The sequence below is a fragment of the Ciconia boyciana genome, chromosome 11 (genome assembly GCF_034638445.1).
Source record: "Ciconia boyciana chromosome 11, ASM3463844v1, whole genome shotgun sequence".
Taxonomy (NCBI): domain Eukaryota; kingdom Metazoa; phylum Chordata; class Aves; order Ciconiiformes; family Ciconiidae; genus Ciconia; species Ciconia boyciana.
The window spans coordinates 23,486,517-23,501,456 of NC_132944.1; the positions used below are offsets into that span (position 1 = coordinate 23,486,517).

Here is a 14,940-nt window from a genome sequence, read left to right on the forward strand (position 1 = left end):
TATGTCTACGAGGCAGCAGTTCAAGTCTGAGAATGAATACTAAGGTTTAATGTTGTCATAGTTAATGCTCATGTTGGATGAATGCTGCTGTTTATCAAATCTCTTTTTCTCGAAATTCCATTAACTGCTTAAAGTAGAATGTAACAGTACTTGGGAAATTGTTCAGTAGAATTTGTTTTCTTAAAATATTAAGGGTTTTTTTAGTAAATAATGAAAATGATAAATACAAAAGTTCTGTTTCCTCACCTGTGTTTCAAATTTAAATTTAAATTAAACTGATCTTATATTATTGATCTACTTCACTGGAACAGACATGACCTGTGTTTTAACATGAAACAATCTCAGAGAGTTCTGCCTAGAGAAATTTAAAATAGAGCAAAATGAATTTTAGGATTAAAAAAGCCAATGTTACAAAATACTTGTTGTCTGAGTTATTTAAAACTCAAATACAGAGCAGAGAGGAAAATATAGGGAGAGAAGTTTAGGTATATGACTGTACAGTTTCACTGGCTAGGCCTAGGAAGTCTGATAAATTCTCTCTTACACTGTCTTAAACTCTTTTATACTTTAATGCAAATCTCTAAAGGCAAATTGTTATAGCATGGAACATTTTCCTTGATTATATAGTTTTCTTGCAAATTCCAGAGTACAGTACCTTAATTTTGATAATGAAAGTAATTTTCTTTGAGAACTTGGGTTACTGTAGAATTTTAAAGCCTGTCTGCGGGTGAGATTTAATTTAATCCCTTGAGTATTTAAGAAGCATTCCTGAGACTGTCGCCAAAAAGTGGCAAGATTAGCACTTGCAGTTTATTGACAGGATGCCTCATAGGAAAGACATTTATCTGTAAGGGTGGTGTTTTTTCAAAAGGAATAAAGTCTGTCTTAAGCGCTGGGAATACACACCCTTTCTGAAATAAAGAACGGCGCAGTTTCTTTTCATACAGCTCATGGCACAGGGATGTCGCCGTTTACAGAGGTAAGAATTACATGTTGACAAAACTACACAGTAACTAATTTCCTATCAGATAAAAATATAAGTGCTTGAGGATTAAGAAAGTCCTAACAGTCCCTGTCATAAATTGAATTCAGGCATGCTCAAAAGTAAGTCATTATTCAGCAATAAAATTGTATCCTTATGTATGTGCCTGTACCCAAATATATGTTGGAGAATGACAGAGATTACCAGAGGGTTTGTTGTTCATTCTGGGTTTAAAAAACCCAGGGAGAACTAAATCATACCTTGTGTTCCAAAATTTTAGCACGTGAGACTGCTCGATCTCTTTGCCTCCTGTAATCTTTTTGCGAGAACTCTTTGTGATTACTGGTCATAAAATCTTGTCTGCATTAGCAGATCTTTACTAATCCCGTGCCCGTCCCAACACACACACACACACACACACTCTCTGCGGTCCTGATTCTGCTTTCACCTACCCCAGTGTGGTCCTCTTCCCATCCAAGTATTTCCTTCAGATTCATATAGCACAAGTAGAAGAATAATCAGATCCTTTCCTCTTATTTTATCTATGGACTCTGCATTGAATGACCTATTTTAAAGACGTTGTGATTCAATGGGGATGTTTTTAATTTGCTGCCTGTTCTCTTTACCTCTGAGGAAAGAATTTTGTAAACGCTGAATAATTTTAGAACATGTTTTCTTGGTTAAGGGTTGGATCATATTTTAAATTAGTTTTAAGAGGAAGGAAATCGTGTAAATGCTGTGGAATTCAGATAAGCACTGTGCATAGGAAATAAGTACTTTAATTTAGGGTACCTAGAATTGGTAGGTCAAGCTGATGATAATAAAGGACCAGATCTTAACTTCGTTTCAAAGAACATGTAATCAATATTCTCTCTTCTGTTTTATTTCCTTTTTGCTTGAGAAATTATTTTGAAGCTGAAACGTGCAGTTGCTTGAGTATTCCACAGGGTGTCAGGAGGTAGTTGTTGGAATCATTAATACTTGGATGAAAGTAAAGAAAGAAACATAGTGTGCAGTCCTCTGAATGCCAGTTAATGTAACTTTAGATGTGACTAATACACATGCCATAAAATAAAAAGTTCTTAACTCATTAACACATGTATCTTATTTCTGTATCTGTATAAAATATACACACAGAGAAAAATATTACAAGAGGTCGTTTACAAGAGTGAGCTATTCTATGTCAGGTCTTCCCAAAAAACCTTTCTACATATACACTTTAGCATTTTATAGTTTGCAGAGCAAGTGGAATCTTCGGCCCATAGCAGTAATCTGACATACCAAACTATGTATATAAAAAAGAAAAAAAAAAAAAAAGAAAAAAAGAAAAAAGGTACAATACTTGCATTTGCCATACTGCTGTAAAGAATTTCTAATTGGAATGTGCTCCTCCAAATTTACTTTCAAATTATATTTTACTTTCATTTTAATTTTAAGTTCTTTTAAAATTTAAATTTATTTAAACAAACTTTATACAGTGCACACAGCTGTACTGTGGGTTTTATGATTTGTTAATTGTAGATATATATGATGTCAAAACTTAACGTCAGGCTTTTTTTCCTGCACATGTATAATGTAGTAGGAGGAGAATTTTTACCAAAGTATGCCCCAAACGCCAAAGTGTGTTTGATTATGGTGATGCATTTTTGCATATGGAGACCAAATTTTTCTTGACATAACTGTTGGCTTCTGCGGAGCTGCACATGCATTGAATTCAGCTTCAGGTTTGTAAAAGATTCTTTAAATACAGTTCAACAGTAATTATGAAGGATCCTGCTTCTGTTAAAATCTGAATTGCTTTAAATGGAAATGACATTGGCCATGAGAAAAATTACATTACTTTATGAAATGAACAGCAAAGCTTCATTTCAGTAGCAACAGCATGGGATCCAAAGTGTAAAATCACTGATGAAAGTAAGAATTTGAATCTCTGTTGACAGTAATAATTTTTCTGATTTTAACAGCATATTTAAAACCAGTTTTTAAATACGCTAAACCTTATGGATTTAGGCATATTTTGTTGTATTACATGAAGTGGCATACCACAATAATAACCTAGTTAATTTTCTTGTTACTGTTTATTTGTGCTAAGTATTATGGAACAAATTTTGGGTTTACGCCAGTGGCATAGTAGTGAGCGGCACTGGGAGCACAGGATGAAGGGAGGTTGGTTCTTCTGACAGACGATTAATAAGATTTTACACAGATGACATACCACACGTCCTCTCCGCGTTACGCCCAGAAGGCCATCGTGCCTTGCAGCCGCAGAAGGGATTGCCATGCCAATCAGAAGTTGAGTGCTTTTATTCAGATTTGCTTCCAAAATCCGCACGGTCCTGTGGACGATTGTTTGTGCAAAACCTTTCTGACTTACCCACTGTAAACCATGACCTGTTTAACAAAGCAGTGTGTTTATAGGCACCTCAGCAGGATGTTTAAATACTTGCCAGAGGAAGAACTGGACCTGTTTAAAGCAGTTTTAATGTCCAAAATAGAGTGGCATACCTTAAATCTTCATGGAGATGAAGAAAGTGAACAGAAATGGTCGCCTTTGGGCTTTTGGTTTGTTTGGGTTTGTTTGTTTCTGGGTTTGGCTTTTTGAAGTAGAAACGTCTTGGTCTCTGTCCCGGTGAGTTTCCTTTACAGCGGGCCCTCGTGGAAGAAGAGCTTTTTAGATAGGTAGGTTATCATCTTCTCCCTCCAGTTAAGGCTCACTGAACTTGCTTTGCCTCTCCCTTTCTGTGTCTTTCTTACTGCAACTAGAATAATCTAAAGGGGTAATTCCACACATACTTAGAATTACTGAGATAATGCAGTACCTGAAACTAAAGTGATTAATATCTGAAAATATTTAAATAATAAAATACCTGACTGCACTGAGATTTTTCCTATAATTTATTAGAAAATGATACTTTTTAGCAAAGGAAAACAAAATAGAAAGGACAGAAGTTAAAAACTGTTGATGATATGCCATGTAAAAACTTGGCAGTGTACTGAGGCATATGTACCATTTGTGTGATATGTATACATTCAGCTGATCCTAGCACCCGAGTCCCTCTTTGAATGGTAAGACAAGGTTGATGAATATTATGATCTGTTTTTATTTTCAGATTGAAAATCTACAGGAACAACTTAGGGACAAAGACAAACAACTAACTAATCTAAAAGACAGAGTGAAGTCATTGCAGACGGATTCTAGTAACACAGACACAGCACTAGCAACCTTAGAAGAAGCTCTATCAGAAAAGGTAATGTTTTCTCATGGAACAGCATGATGTGCTGCTCTTGTGGGTGAAGTGGGTCCAGAAAGTGTCTTTTTTTAAGTTGGTCTGGCGCCTGTAACACAGCCTGTGGGCCTTGTCAGGAAAGCAGGGGCTGTGTTCCGGTAGGATGAGCAAGGTGTGATTCCTGGCTGATGGACTGAAGCAGGACTCTGAGGCGAAGAGGGATGCCCTTTGAAACGGGGACGGAGTAAATGGCCCAGGACGTGGGAAGATTTTCCCTTAGTCAATGGGATGAGTGGTTGTTCCCTGAAAGACCTGGAAGTCATGGACACCTGACTTAAAGAAGGTGGAGTTTTGGGTATTTTTATGGCTTTGTGATCTTGATTATCCTGTTCTTTTGTCTGTTAGGCAGAGCCTAACTGAAGAGCCAACAGTAAGTGACTGTACCGTTACCTTGCCTTGCTCTTAGCACTGTTGGTTTCCTACACTTAATTTATAAGAGAAACTGTATTTCATTAAAAAATGGAGAATTACTTCTTTTTCTTCAAAAAATAGATGCCTTTAATTTGAAAATACCTAGCAGAAGGGATAAATCTGGACTGTTTAAATTAGTGGCAACATTTCTACCAGTTTCAGTGAGGTCAGGGTTTTTCTTCCAGTTAACTTTGAATACGAGATAATCCAAGCAAATTTATATGCCAGAAAAATTAGTACAAGTATCCACTTTTTGCAGCTCACAGATCTTAAAGTATATCATTTAAATGTGCACAGGTGAGTGCAACTAATTAAACTATTATGTGCCATGCAGCAGTGTGTAATCCTAGGAAGGTATTTAGGACTGTATATGACTTCAAATGCCACTATGGTGTTGGCACTAACGCCTAAAATGCTAATGCTGGATTTTTTAATTTCTTTGTACGTTTAATCACCTTACTAACATCTGCTTGGTCAACAACAGTGAAAAAAGTTGGCGTTACTGTTACTTCTGTGGCTTCATATGGATAAGCTTACAGGATTTATGCAGTAAAGAAAGTGCACAGGTCCTGTTAATCCTTCAGTGCTAATCTGGACACGGTGCTCGCCAATCTCACAGCATATTATTAAAAAATGACACGAAGTACTTTTTAATCTGTGTTTCCTCCTTGTAAACTGTCTCTCCTGGATTAGTCTACACTGTCGCTTTCCCAAAGTGGCCCTCGAGGCAGCGGAGAGTTTAACGCAGTCCTTTAACCACCATGCCTCGGCTGTCAGCGTGGAAGCAGAGCGAGCCTCCCGCTGCAGACTTGCTGGTTCTCCTGCGCAGCTGAGCATGAAGTAGATCGTCAAAAGGCAAAGAAATCTTGTATCCCATTTTCCGCCTCAGCTAGATCGGCAGCGCTTCAGAGAAGATGCGCTTGTGCAGTACCTCTTAGCTGGGGTAATTTGCTCAGTTGCAAGCTGTCTTCAATTGTAACGTAGATCTCTGTTGAGAATATTAAATTAACGACAGTTTGCCAGGGTTCGTAGTAGAAGCAGCAAGTGTGGAGGTATTGAATAGAACGCGGATAGTCGTCTTCTCACTACCAGAAATACAAAAGATGAAGAAGTACTGGGCTAAAACCTAACCCAAATTAATGAGTGGCAAATAGTTGTTTTCAAGTCATTTTGTACCAGTACCGTTCTAAAATCTGTTGCAATAAATGTAAGCTAACAAATAAATGTGAAAGTTTTTATAATTGTAAATTATAATTTAATAACAGAATTACATAACAGAATAATTAAATAACAGAAATTTGAAATTGTAAAATTTTACTAAACTCAGGATGTGTTATTTTTGAGTATCGTAGTGAGGATTTGTCCCAGAGTTTGCTTAAAAATTGTGCTATAGAATTTGTTTGTGTATATGATAACTTGAAATGTGACAACACTGGAGATCCTGAGGGTATGGAAATTCTGTGTCAAGCTTAATTTGATTGCTGTAATAAAGGTTCAAAGTCCGATAAATGATGCTACTTTTAATGTTGTGGAAAAGTTAGATAAACTTAGATCTCTCTCTGAAATGTATCTTTGCAATTCATGTCTCCTTCGTCCGGAATTGCATAGATATATACGAACAGCCGGTTTCTCAAAGAATCAGCGTGACGAGCGGTTTTTCCCAGTGGAATTGACTGGACGTCACGCGGGGTCCCTAAGGTTGGGTCCTGTACACAGTAGTCGCTTTGCTTACATACGGTCAGCTGAGAACGGCATCATCTTTCCCGCGGTGTTCGCAGGCTGCTCCGAGACACATATACGGTGAATACTATGGGATGTTTTCCTCTGCCATAGAGATTTCTGTCTTTTTGCAGCTGATGAAGGCAGTGGTATCTCTTGTAGGCCCGTGCTGTTGAGGAGCAGCATGAAGCCGAGTTGTGCGGTGGTGTCTGGTGACTGTTTCAAGCACCTATGGAGAGATTGTTACTTATAAAAGTTAGGTGGCAATATATAAAGGGAAGAACTCTATATGTAAGTGATATGCTAATCGTTCTGTGTCACTTCGGAAATACTACTTTGTTCACCTAAGGAAAAGATACACAGAATTATTAAAGAATAGCCTTTTTCTACAAATGAGCTTTATAACCGTGTCAATTATTTTATGACATGCCCAAATCATTATGCAAATTAGTGTCTGTGTTAGGAACATATGGCTTGGATTTTAACAGAAAATTTTGATTTGTTTGAATTTGTGTTATTTTCCTATGACTATTTTTCTGTATTTTGTGATCTGTAAGCTTAATTAAATTATTAATTAAATCATTAATATTTGTCCAGTTTCTGACCAGATACGTAACGGTAAAGCTCCTACAGAGTTACTGGATGATTTACAGTGGCTGCCAGTCTAGGTAGCAATACTGACGAGAAACTTTAAAATCTAGAATCTGGAATATCAGTTCTAAAAGACTTAAATTATTGCCCTGACCTTTAAGTTCATTGGCTAAAATTTGCTTGCTTATGAGAGAATCATGTTATTAAAACTCAACTTCATGATGCTTCTGATGGATTTTTTTTTTTTTTTAATGTGTGACCAGTCAGTAGTCTGTCTACCTAGACCAGACTAGCAGTCTACTACTGCTAGTAGTCACGGTGTGCTACTAGCAAATCTTTTCACAGTTGGAGAATGATTAGTATATTAGATTTAGAAAAAGGAGAAAAGTAACACTGCAGAGTAGAATGAATATGAGCTTCTGAGAAACAGGGTACTTGGTCTTAAAGCATTAGACACAACAAGGAGGAAGTTTCCAAGGTAAAAGCATCTCTGTGTGATTTTGATTGTTTATCGTACAGCGAAATCACGCACAGTTTCTTTCCCATTGTACGTTTCTTGAAGGCCACGCTTTCAAGGATAGGTTTCTCAGTCTCAAGTGTAGTCTCTGGGAGGTACTTATCCATTGAAAGAAGGCAGTAGGCAGCTTCTAGAAGCTCCAAGGGAACTCTTGTGTCTCGCTCGCTTGTGTCTTCTGGCAGCTGAAGGCCGTGACAGTTTGTTTGCACAGGTGTCTCCGTCCTGTTTGCGGCCAGCGTTCCAGCTCATCCTCGCTGCTCTCGGGGAGTAACCTTTCTTCTCCTATTCCTGTCTGCAGGAGCGTTCTTAAGACCTGCAGGCTTTATCCATAGCTATTAACTTTTTCCACTGCAAATACTGGTAGAAATATGGAATAGATCTTTGTCCAAATGGGACAAAACAAGAACCCTTAGTGATAGCTTCTTATGAACAAGTGCGTCAATGTAAGTAATTTTATCCATTTAGATTTGCAATGTTGTCAAGAAAGGATGCTGCTTTCATTCAAGAATACCTGATTTCCATGGAAATACCTCATTTGTTTGTGGAGTTTTTTGTTTTTCCTAGAAATGATATCAGGCCTAGTTTGCAGCTATATTATGTTTTGTACTCTGAGATTAGGCACAATTTTTGGCTTTATCTTAATTCTTTGTCAATTCAATAGCTTTTAGCATTTTAATTAAAAAAATAATGAAGAAAATACTCCAGGAGCATCATGGGAAGCTCTTTTAAAATAGAAATTAAGTTTATTTCACCAGTTTAGTTAACTGCAATTCACTAAATTTGAATTTCATTGCTTTTCTTAGTTTCTATGGGAAGAAAAAAATATTAAAACATGGTCATATGATATGAATTAATTATGAAGCTATTTGTAAAGTCCAAAAGTCAAATGTTTGAGCGTTTATGCTTTTCCTGCATTGTTCTTGAAAATACTCAGATTGAGATTTTGGCTCTGAATCAGAAAATATGGCTCCTTATTCTTAATGAAAATAGATGTTTCCAAGTATCTGTCTCTGATTTTCTTTTTCTTTCATATTTAGTGATTAGGTAGCTTGGTAACACGAAATGAGAAATTACTGTAGACATCATAAAGCAGCATCAAAATTTCCTGAAATGGACTCCTTTTAATTTTGTATTTTTCCTGCAATATTGCTGATATAATTTGTTCTCTTGTCAGGAATCAGAAACAGATCAGCACAACTTTAGTCACTTTTGAGTGCATTTTAGAACTAAACTGAAAAAGGTATTCATTCAGTTCTTTACCCCTAAGTATGGAGCCCCTCCGAAGCACTGAAAATTCTTAACATCAATAAAGGTTACACAAACAAAAAATAAGTTTACTCCTATTAAAAAAAAAAAAAGCTTGAAAATCAGAATATGCAAACCTGCTATCAGCTTCCTTGATGTTTTAACAAGAAACTTTTCAAAGAATATCTCAGCTCTTGGACTGGCCCAAAGCAGCTCAAGAGGTTGCTTTCATGAAGCTGATATTTATAAAGTTGGTCCTACTGTAGCAGCGTATGGCAGATAAGCAATTGAGTATGTCTGATAGTAGGGCTGTATGCTGGGGCAATTCAGTTCCTGCTTCTGTGATAAAGTGCAAATAGATTAGACCTGTGAGGTCCTAGATTAGTGCGTAAGGAAAGCTTGCCAATGCAAATAGGCTGAAACAAGAACACATTGTTGGGATTTCTGCAAGTTAGCTGTTAATCAAGTAAAACATGGTATATTAGGGCCTTTTAACACGTTTTTGACATTTAGCCTTATGCAGCTGACAGATAAATTAGTCGTCTTTTGTGATTGACTGAGAAAAAATTTATGCTGTTCATTAATAAGATGAAATAGTGTTATGTTTAATTTGTTATAGGAGGAAAAAAGATCATTTAGGTAAATAAATCTTCAAGAAGGAGTTGGTATAAAACAGCCTGAATATAACAATGTGGATTCTGAATGGTTATTAAACTATTCCACTCAGTGGAGGCTGGCATTTTAACGTTAATATGCAAGGAATTAAGAATTTATATTATTTGTTACTAGGAATAAACTTGCAGTTATTTAGTATCCCTTTCTTGCGTAAGCTACACAGCAAAAGCCAGCTAATGTCCTAGGTTCTTTTAAAAAATTTACTATTTGCTGGTTTGTCGTTGGTGTAATACTGAACAACGTTGCTGTGGAAGCCCCTTCATTCTGTCCGAACCCATTTCCACCGGAAACCCTGCCAGGTATGAGTCAAAGGGAGGTCTTGCCAGGAGCTGTGTCCACCTGCAGTGCCAGCGGGCTCAGCGCATAGACCGCTGATGCTGCCTTGGAAACAGATTTAATTACACACAGCCTGCTACTCTTAGTTTTGGCCGTGTCTTTTTTACAGCATGCTAAGCGGACCGTAGTATGTCGTCAATGTGTATTTCTGTCTGAACGGAATAGGTAGGGATATGAGTTTTATAAGAGTAGTCAACACTGTTTTCTGTGACGATTCTTACGGTAACGCTCATTTGGTGATACGGATGTTCAGTCACTGGATTGTGACAGGGAGTCCCTGACGGCAGGGAATGCTAGCTGCAAAATGAGAGTGGCACTATGAACTTCCAGCCCTTTGAAAAGGTTCTCCTTAGGAACCGAGTAGCAAATAACAACTATACCAATATTCTTATTACAAGATTATTCAGTATAGTGCTGATTATTTTCCAATGTCTAAAAGATTCAAAATACATTTATTTACAAACTTAAATAGAACTACTTATTAGGTAAAGTTCTCTATCTAATTGTTCTAAACCTTCTAATAATATTTAACATTAATTTTACTAATACATGTAATTACATTATAAAATACTCCATGTGATGCATTTTTTTAAATTTTGAGTTGGCAAAACAAATTCCTACAGCTGGAAGCCTGTAGGAATACAGGAAGCCTGTAGGAATTCCTATAGCTGGAGGAAAAAAAATTAATTTATCAGAGGAACATAAACGTTTGAAATGGCTTTGTGAGGAATATATTTGAAATATATCTCACGTTCTTCACTTAGGCCTAGTTTCACATCCAATAATAGACTAGTCATATAGCAAGCATCTATGAAGATTCATACCCCACATCTGCTTTTGATACTTGATCTTAACAGCTCACGTTACATAATAAAATGTGTTGCATCATGGCTTACGTTTGCTATATAAACATAATGGGAAAGTAAGTTAAGTTTTAAATATTTAAAATGAAAATGAGGAAATATAAAAATCAAGATTTAAATTACAATTGTAATATGCTTAAATGCACTTATACTGGGGTCTACAATTAGCTCTCTAATAAGCAACCACAAACATTAGAGACATTCCAAATAAGTAAAGATCAATATGAGAAGCTGAATTTTTCTATTTCTTGAATTGGCATTTAAATATTTTCAGGGAAATGCATAACCATTAAAGTCAAATCAATTTAAGGGTAGCCAAATTTTAAATCAGTAATTTAAAACAATAAAATATTTATTCGGTTCATACAGAAACTGATTATGAGTTTTAAACTTTATACGTGCAGATAATATGGCATTTAAATGATAGCAGAGTGAATAAATGGGAGATCTTCAACAGATGCCTAGTGAAAGGCAGATACGTGGAAGCTGAAGATACAAGGGGACGTGTATGGAAAACTTCCAGTCCTCTGAAAACACCGTGCGTGTTCCATCTTCGAGTAACTCGTTCCTTTTCTGTGCAGTATGGGAGGAGGAACAGACAACAAGCAGAGGCAATGGGCAGTTGTCAGCAGCGTTGCTGATGTGGTCAGCGTTACAAAGGGATGAATGGCGAAAATGGGGGGAGAGACTGAGCAGAAGAGAAGCGACCAGTGTTTGAGGTACAGAATCTAGAAAACATCTCTGCCTGTTCCACAGAACCAGTGAGACTGGAAAAGACCTCTGAAGACTCCCTAGTCCAACCCAGCTGCTCAAAGCAGGGTCACCTAGAGCAATTTGCTCAGGATCTTGTCCAGCTGGGTTTTGAATGTCTCCAAGGCTGGAGACTGCTGGGATGGAAATCACAGCCTTGAGTTTAGGCTCTTTTTTACGCATGTAAGTGTTGACAGTTGACTTTTTGCAAAATATGCCTCGAGCTTTAAAAATCACAGAAGCAATCTTCAGGACATCTTCTAGGGCTTGGAGGAACATCATACCTAGTGTATGGAGAAAACAAATGAATAACCAGGATTGTCTGAACAATATATGCTTTTTAAAAGTGCTATTACTACTTAAGCTAACTTTGATAATGAACTAACATTTTTCTTTCATTATAATGACTAAGTTTATTACAAATCAGAATGGGGTGTGCAGCCGCTGAAATGTTGCTTGCATTGTAATGTTTGTTGAGATATAATAACCACAGCTGAGAGTATACTGATATGGGCAAAGGCAACCTTCATGTGTATGTGTGGGGTGTGTGTATATACGCACGTGTATATATCTATACCTCCAGTGCAGGTGTGTATATATATATGGCAGTATAAGGAATCATGGACAGAGGGAATTAGCATGAGATTTCTCTCTCTTTCTAGTAATATTAGGCTTCCATCAGTCTTGTCCAGTTCTATGAAATAGTATTTGAAGTCCTGATCCCACTCTTAAACTACTTGGAGATTTCACGCATAACTACAAAAGGACTTGACTCGGACCCATGAGTATGCTGATGGTTCTACCTCAGCCAGCCCACCGGTAGTGTAGAACTTCCTCAGCCAGGATGTAGTTTTGTCCCATGTAGGTTTAACTTTCCTAAATGATGTTGCTTCCACTGCCCCTCTGACTGCCACTTCCAGAATTATACTAGTAGTTCCCCTGTTACTCCACTTAAATGGACCTATTCCCAATTCCAATGCAATTCTAGTGGTTATTTTATTTTACCCTAAATATTTCTCTCTGATTAGTGTTTGCATCCTTCAAGTATTGGTAGAATGTGATTTTGAAGAATGTAACCAAAGCTTAACAAAACCATACTACTGCATCTGCTTTTTACATTTCACCCTTTGATTTCATCACCCAGTCCTTGACTGGTGATTTTCAACAATCCTTATAATAGTAACTGGAAGTCAACAAAATATTCAAAAATGTGGTTAAATGTGTGTAGAGTTACTGTTAATTAGATGGAGAAAAATCTTCCTTTGGAGATCATAAGTTGTATCGGTAGTTTTTCTGTGTCTTGGACAACTTTTTTGTCCTCTCAAAATATAATACGTGTAAACGGTAAGTTACTGATAGTTAGCAAGTGATTGATTTCTAAGTAGATTTGGAACCTTGAAAACTTCTTGCAACCACTATAGAGGCTACTAGCGTTCCAAAAACATAGTGAAATTCAAGCTGAGTAAACCAGTCATGGCCTCTCTGTTTTGAACTTTTATTAAAGACTTCAATCACTTATGAATACAGGAAACACATTGCTGAGATGAATAACTTTCCATACCTATCACAAGACTAAACATATTCATATCAGTATAGATGTTTAGTGAAGTTTCTGTATGATGCTACTCTTATCAAGTATTTAAAACCTTGATCTGATGCTTTTGAAATCAGGGGAAATCTTGCATTGACTTTAATACCATTAACCCAATCCTCTGCTTCTGAAGGTTGATTTTTCTAAGTGCTACTTAATGTAAAGAAATTTTATTCTGTCTTTTCTTGAAATGATTCCCAACTTTTCCATTTTGCAATTCTTTCCCTTGTTAGGAAAGAATTATAGAGCGCTTGAAGGAGCAAAGGGACCGAGATGACAGAGAAAGACTTGAAGAAATTGAATCTTATAAAAAAGAAAACAAAGACCTGAAGGAGAAAGTTAATGCTTTACAAGCTGAACTGACAGAAAAAGAGGTCAGTCTTTTCAGTAAAATCTATGTTCTTCTATCTATGTCATTATGATGAAAGAAAGTGCATTAGGATTACTCTTGAATCACCTAAGTACTGAAATTCTGCCACTTCAGTGCTCAGCTTCTGAACTGCTGTTTTCTTAAGCATTCTTCATAGTCCTCACTTTTGTACATAAAATATTGCTTCAGTTTTTGCATAGTTGTGTGTCATTATCTCTATTTTTTTCCTTTACACAAGCCTCCAGTAGGCTCAACTATTCCTTTGTTGCTCCTGTTTTCATTTGTCAGAGCAATAGACTTCAAAGTAATTGTGCCTGCAGAGTATAATGTCAACTTGTCCATGTTATGAATGTTTCTATGGTTCACTTCATGCCAGCTCCTGTGGTTCCAATTGGTTGTATTCTTAAAACGGTGTCTTTTGCTATCAATGCTTATCTTTGTGTCAGCGCTTTTTGGGGAAGGGGAGGGGGAACAGGATCCAAGTGATTACTAAGTTGGCAATAAGTTAGTGTCCTGGTGACTAGGAATTAACTTTTTACTCTTGGTCATTTTTCAGTCTAGTTTAATCGATCTCAAAGAACATGCATCTTCATTGGCATCAGCAGGGCTGAAAAGAGACTCCAAACTTAAGTCTTTAGAAATAGCCATAGAACAAAAGAAAGAAGAGTGTAGTAAGTTGGAAGCACAGTTGAAAAAGGTAAGTTCCATCTTAAAACATACAAACAACAACAATCAGCAAAACAAAAATCAACATCCCACGCCCTCATTTTGGAAAGATGAGCTTATTTACTCTTCTGGAGTAAATCTAAAATCTACCCATCTTATGCTGTTTGCTGATGCTTGCATCAAATACTGCTAACTTTTTCTTAAGAGGCTTGTACCAAGGCCACTAGTGAGCCTCCAAAATGATCCTGAATACCTATATGAAGGAATTCTGAGAAGCTGCTACAAATACATGAACTGGGAGCAGGACGTTGGAGGGAAAGTAGAAGGGCAGGAAGAAATTACCAAACCAGCAATTTGGATGTATATGAATTTACACCGCTATTAGAAGTAGACTGAAATGTTTGTAGCATGGGAAAAAATTAAAGGCTCATCTAAGAAATGCTGTACTTCCTAATAAAAAAAAAATCTGCTTCCAAAATGGAAACTCTAGCTAGGTTTTATTTTGGCATTTTTTTGGCTTTGTTGGTGAACACGTTTGTGATAATTAAGCAAAATAATGCATAGTTTATCTCAGCTAGCAATTTAGTATTCCTATTCAGCAAGTAGTGGAAGCAAGCATTTAAAGGAAAACATACAAATCCTATATTTTATAGCATGGTTTTATTTAAATTGGTGCATTAAAATAGTTTTTGCTTAAATGATTTGCAAGTTTGTTGATGCTTTCTCTACCATACGCTGTTTCTTTGACCTTTTTCTGTGTCATTTGGTAATGTCTGCTCTCATTGTTTGAACACCAATCTCATGACATATTTGATGGGTTTAGGCATCATGTTTGCCTTCTGCAATTCATGACTAAGTGTATGTCAAACATGAATTTTTTTATATTGATATCTAATGTTTCGTTTTCTAGAAAATAGTATTTATTTGTTCTATGAAT

General features: G+C 36.6%; 1 protein-coding gene across 9 annotated transcripts in view; it reads left to right on the forward strand.

Annotated features, from left to right (window-relative positions):
- Positions 1–14,940, forward strand: part of ERC2 (ELKS/RAB6-interacting/CAST family member 2) — a 532,276-nt gene that overhangs the window by 207,460 nt on the left and 309,876 nt on the right. For 8 of the 9 annotated variants that reach the window (XR_012044651.1, XR_012044654.1, XR_012044652.1 and 5 more), the window contains 3 exons: positions 4,093–4,230; positions 13,201–13,341; positions 13,894–14,034. Coding sequence is in view for 3 of the 9 variants with exons in the window: in XM_072876309.1 (XP_072732410.1) it covers positions 4,093–4,230; positions 13,201–13,341; positions 13,894–14,034 (420 nt within the window). In the remaining 6 variants the exon portion in view is untranslated. The remainder of the gene's footprint in view (positions 1–4,092; positions 4,231–13,200; positions 13,342–13,893; positions 14,035–14,940) is intronic. The other variant, XR_012044655.1, reaches the window with a different exon arrangement.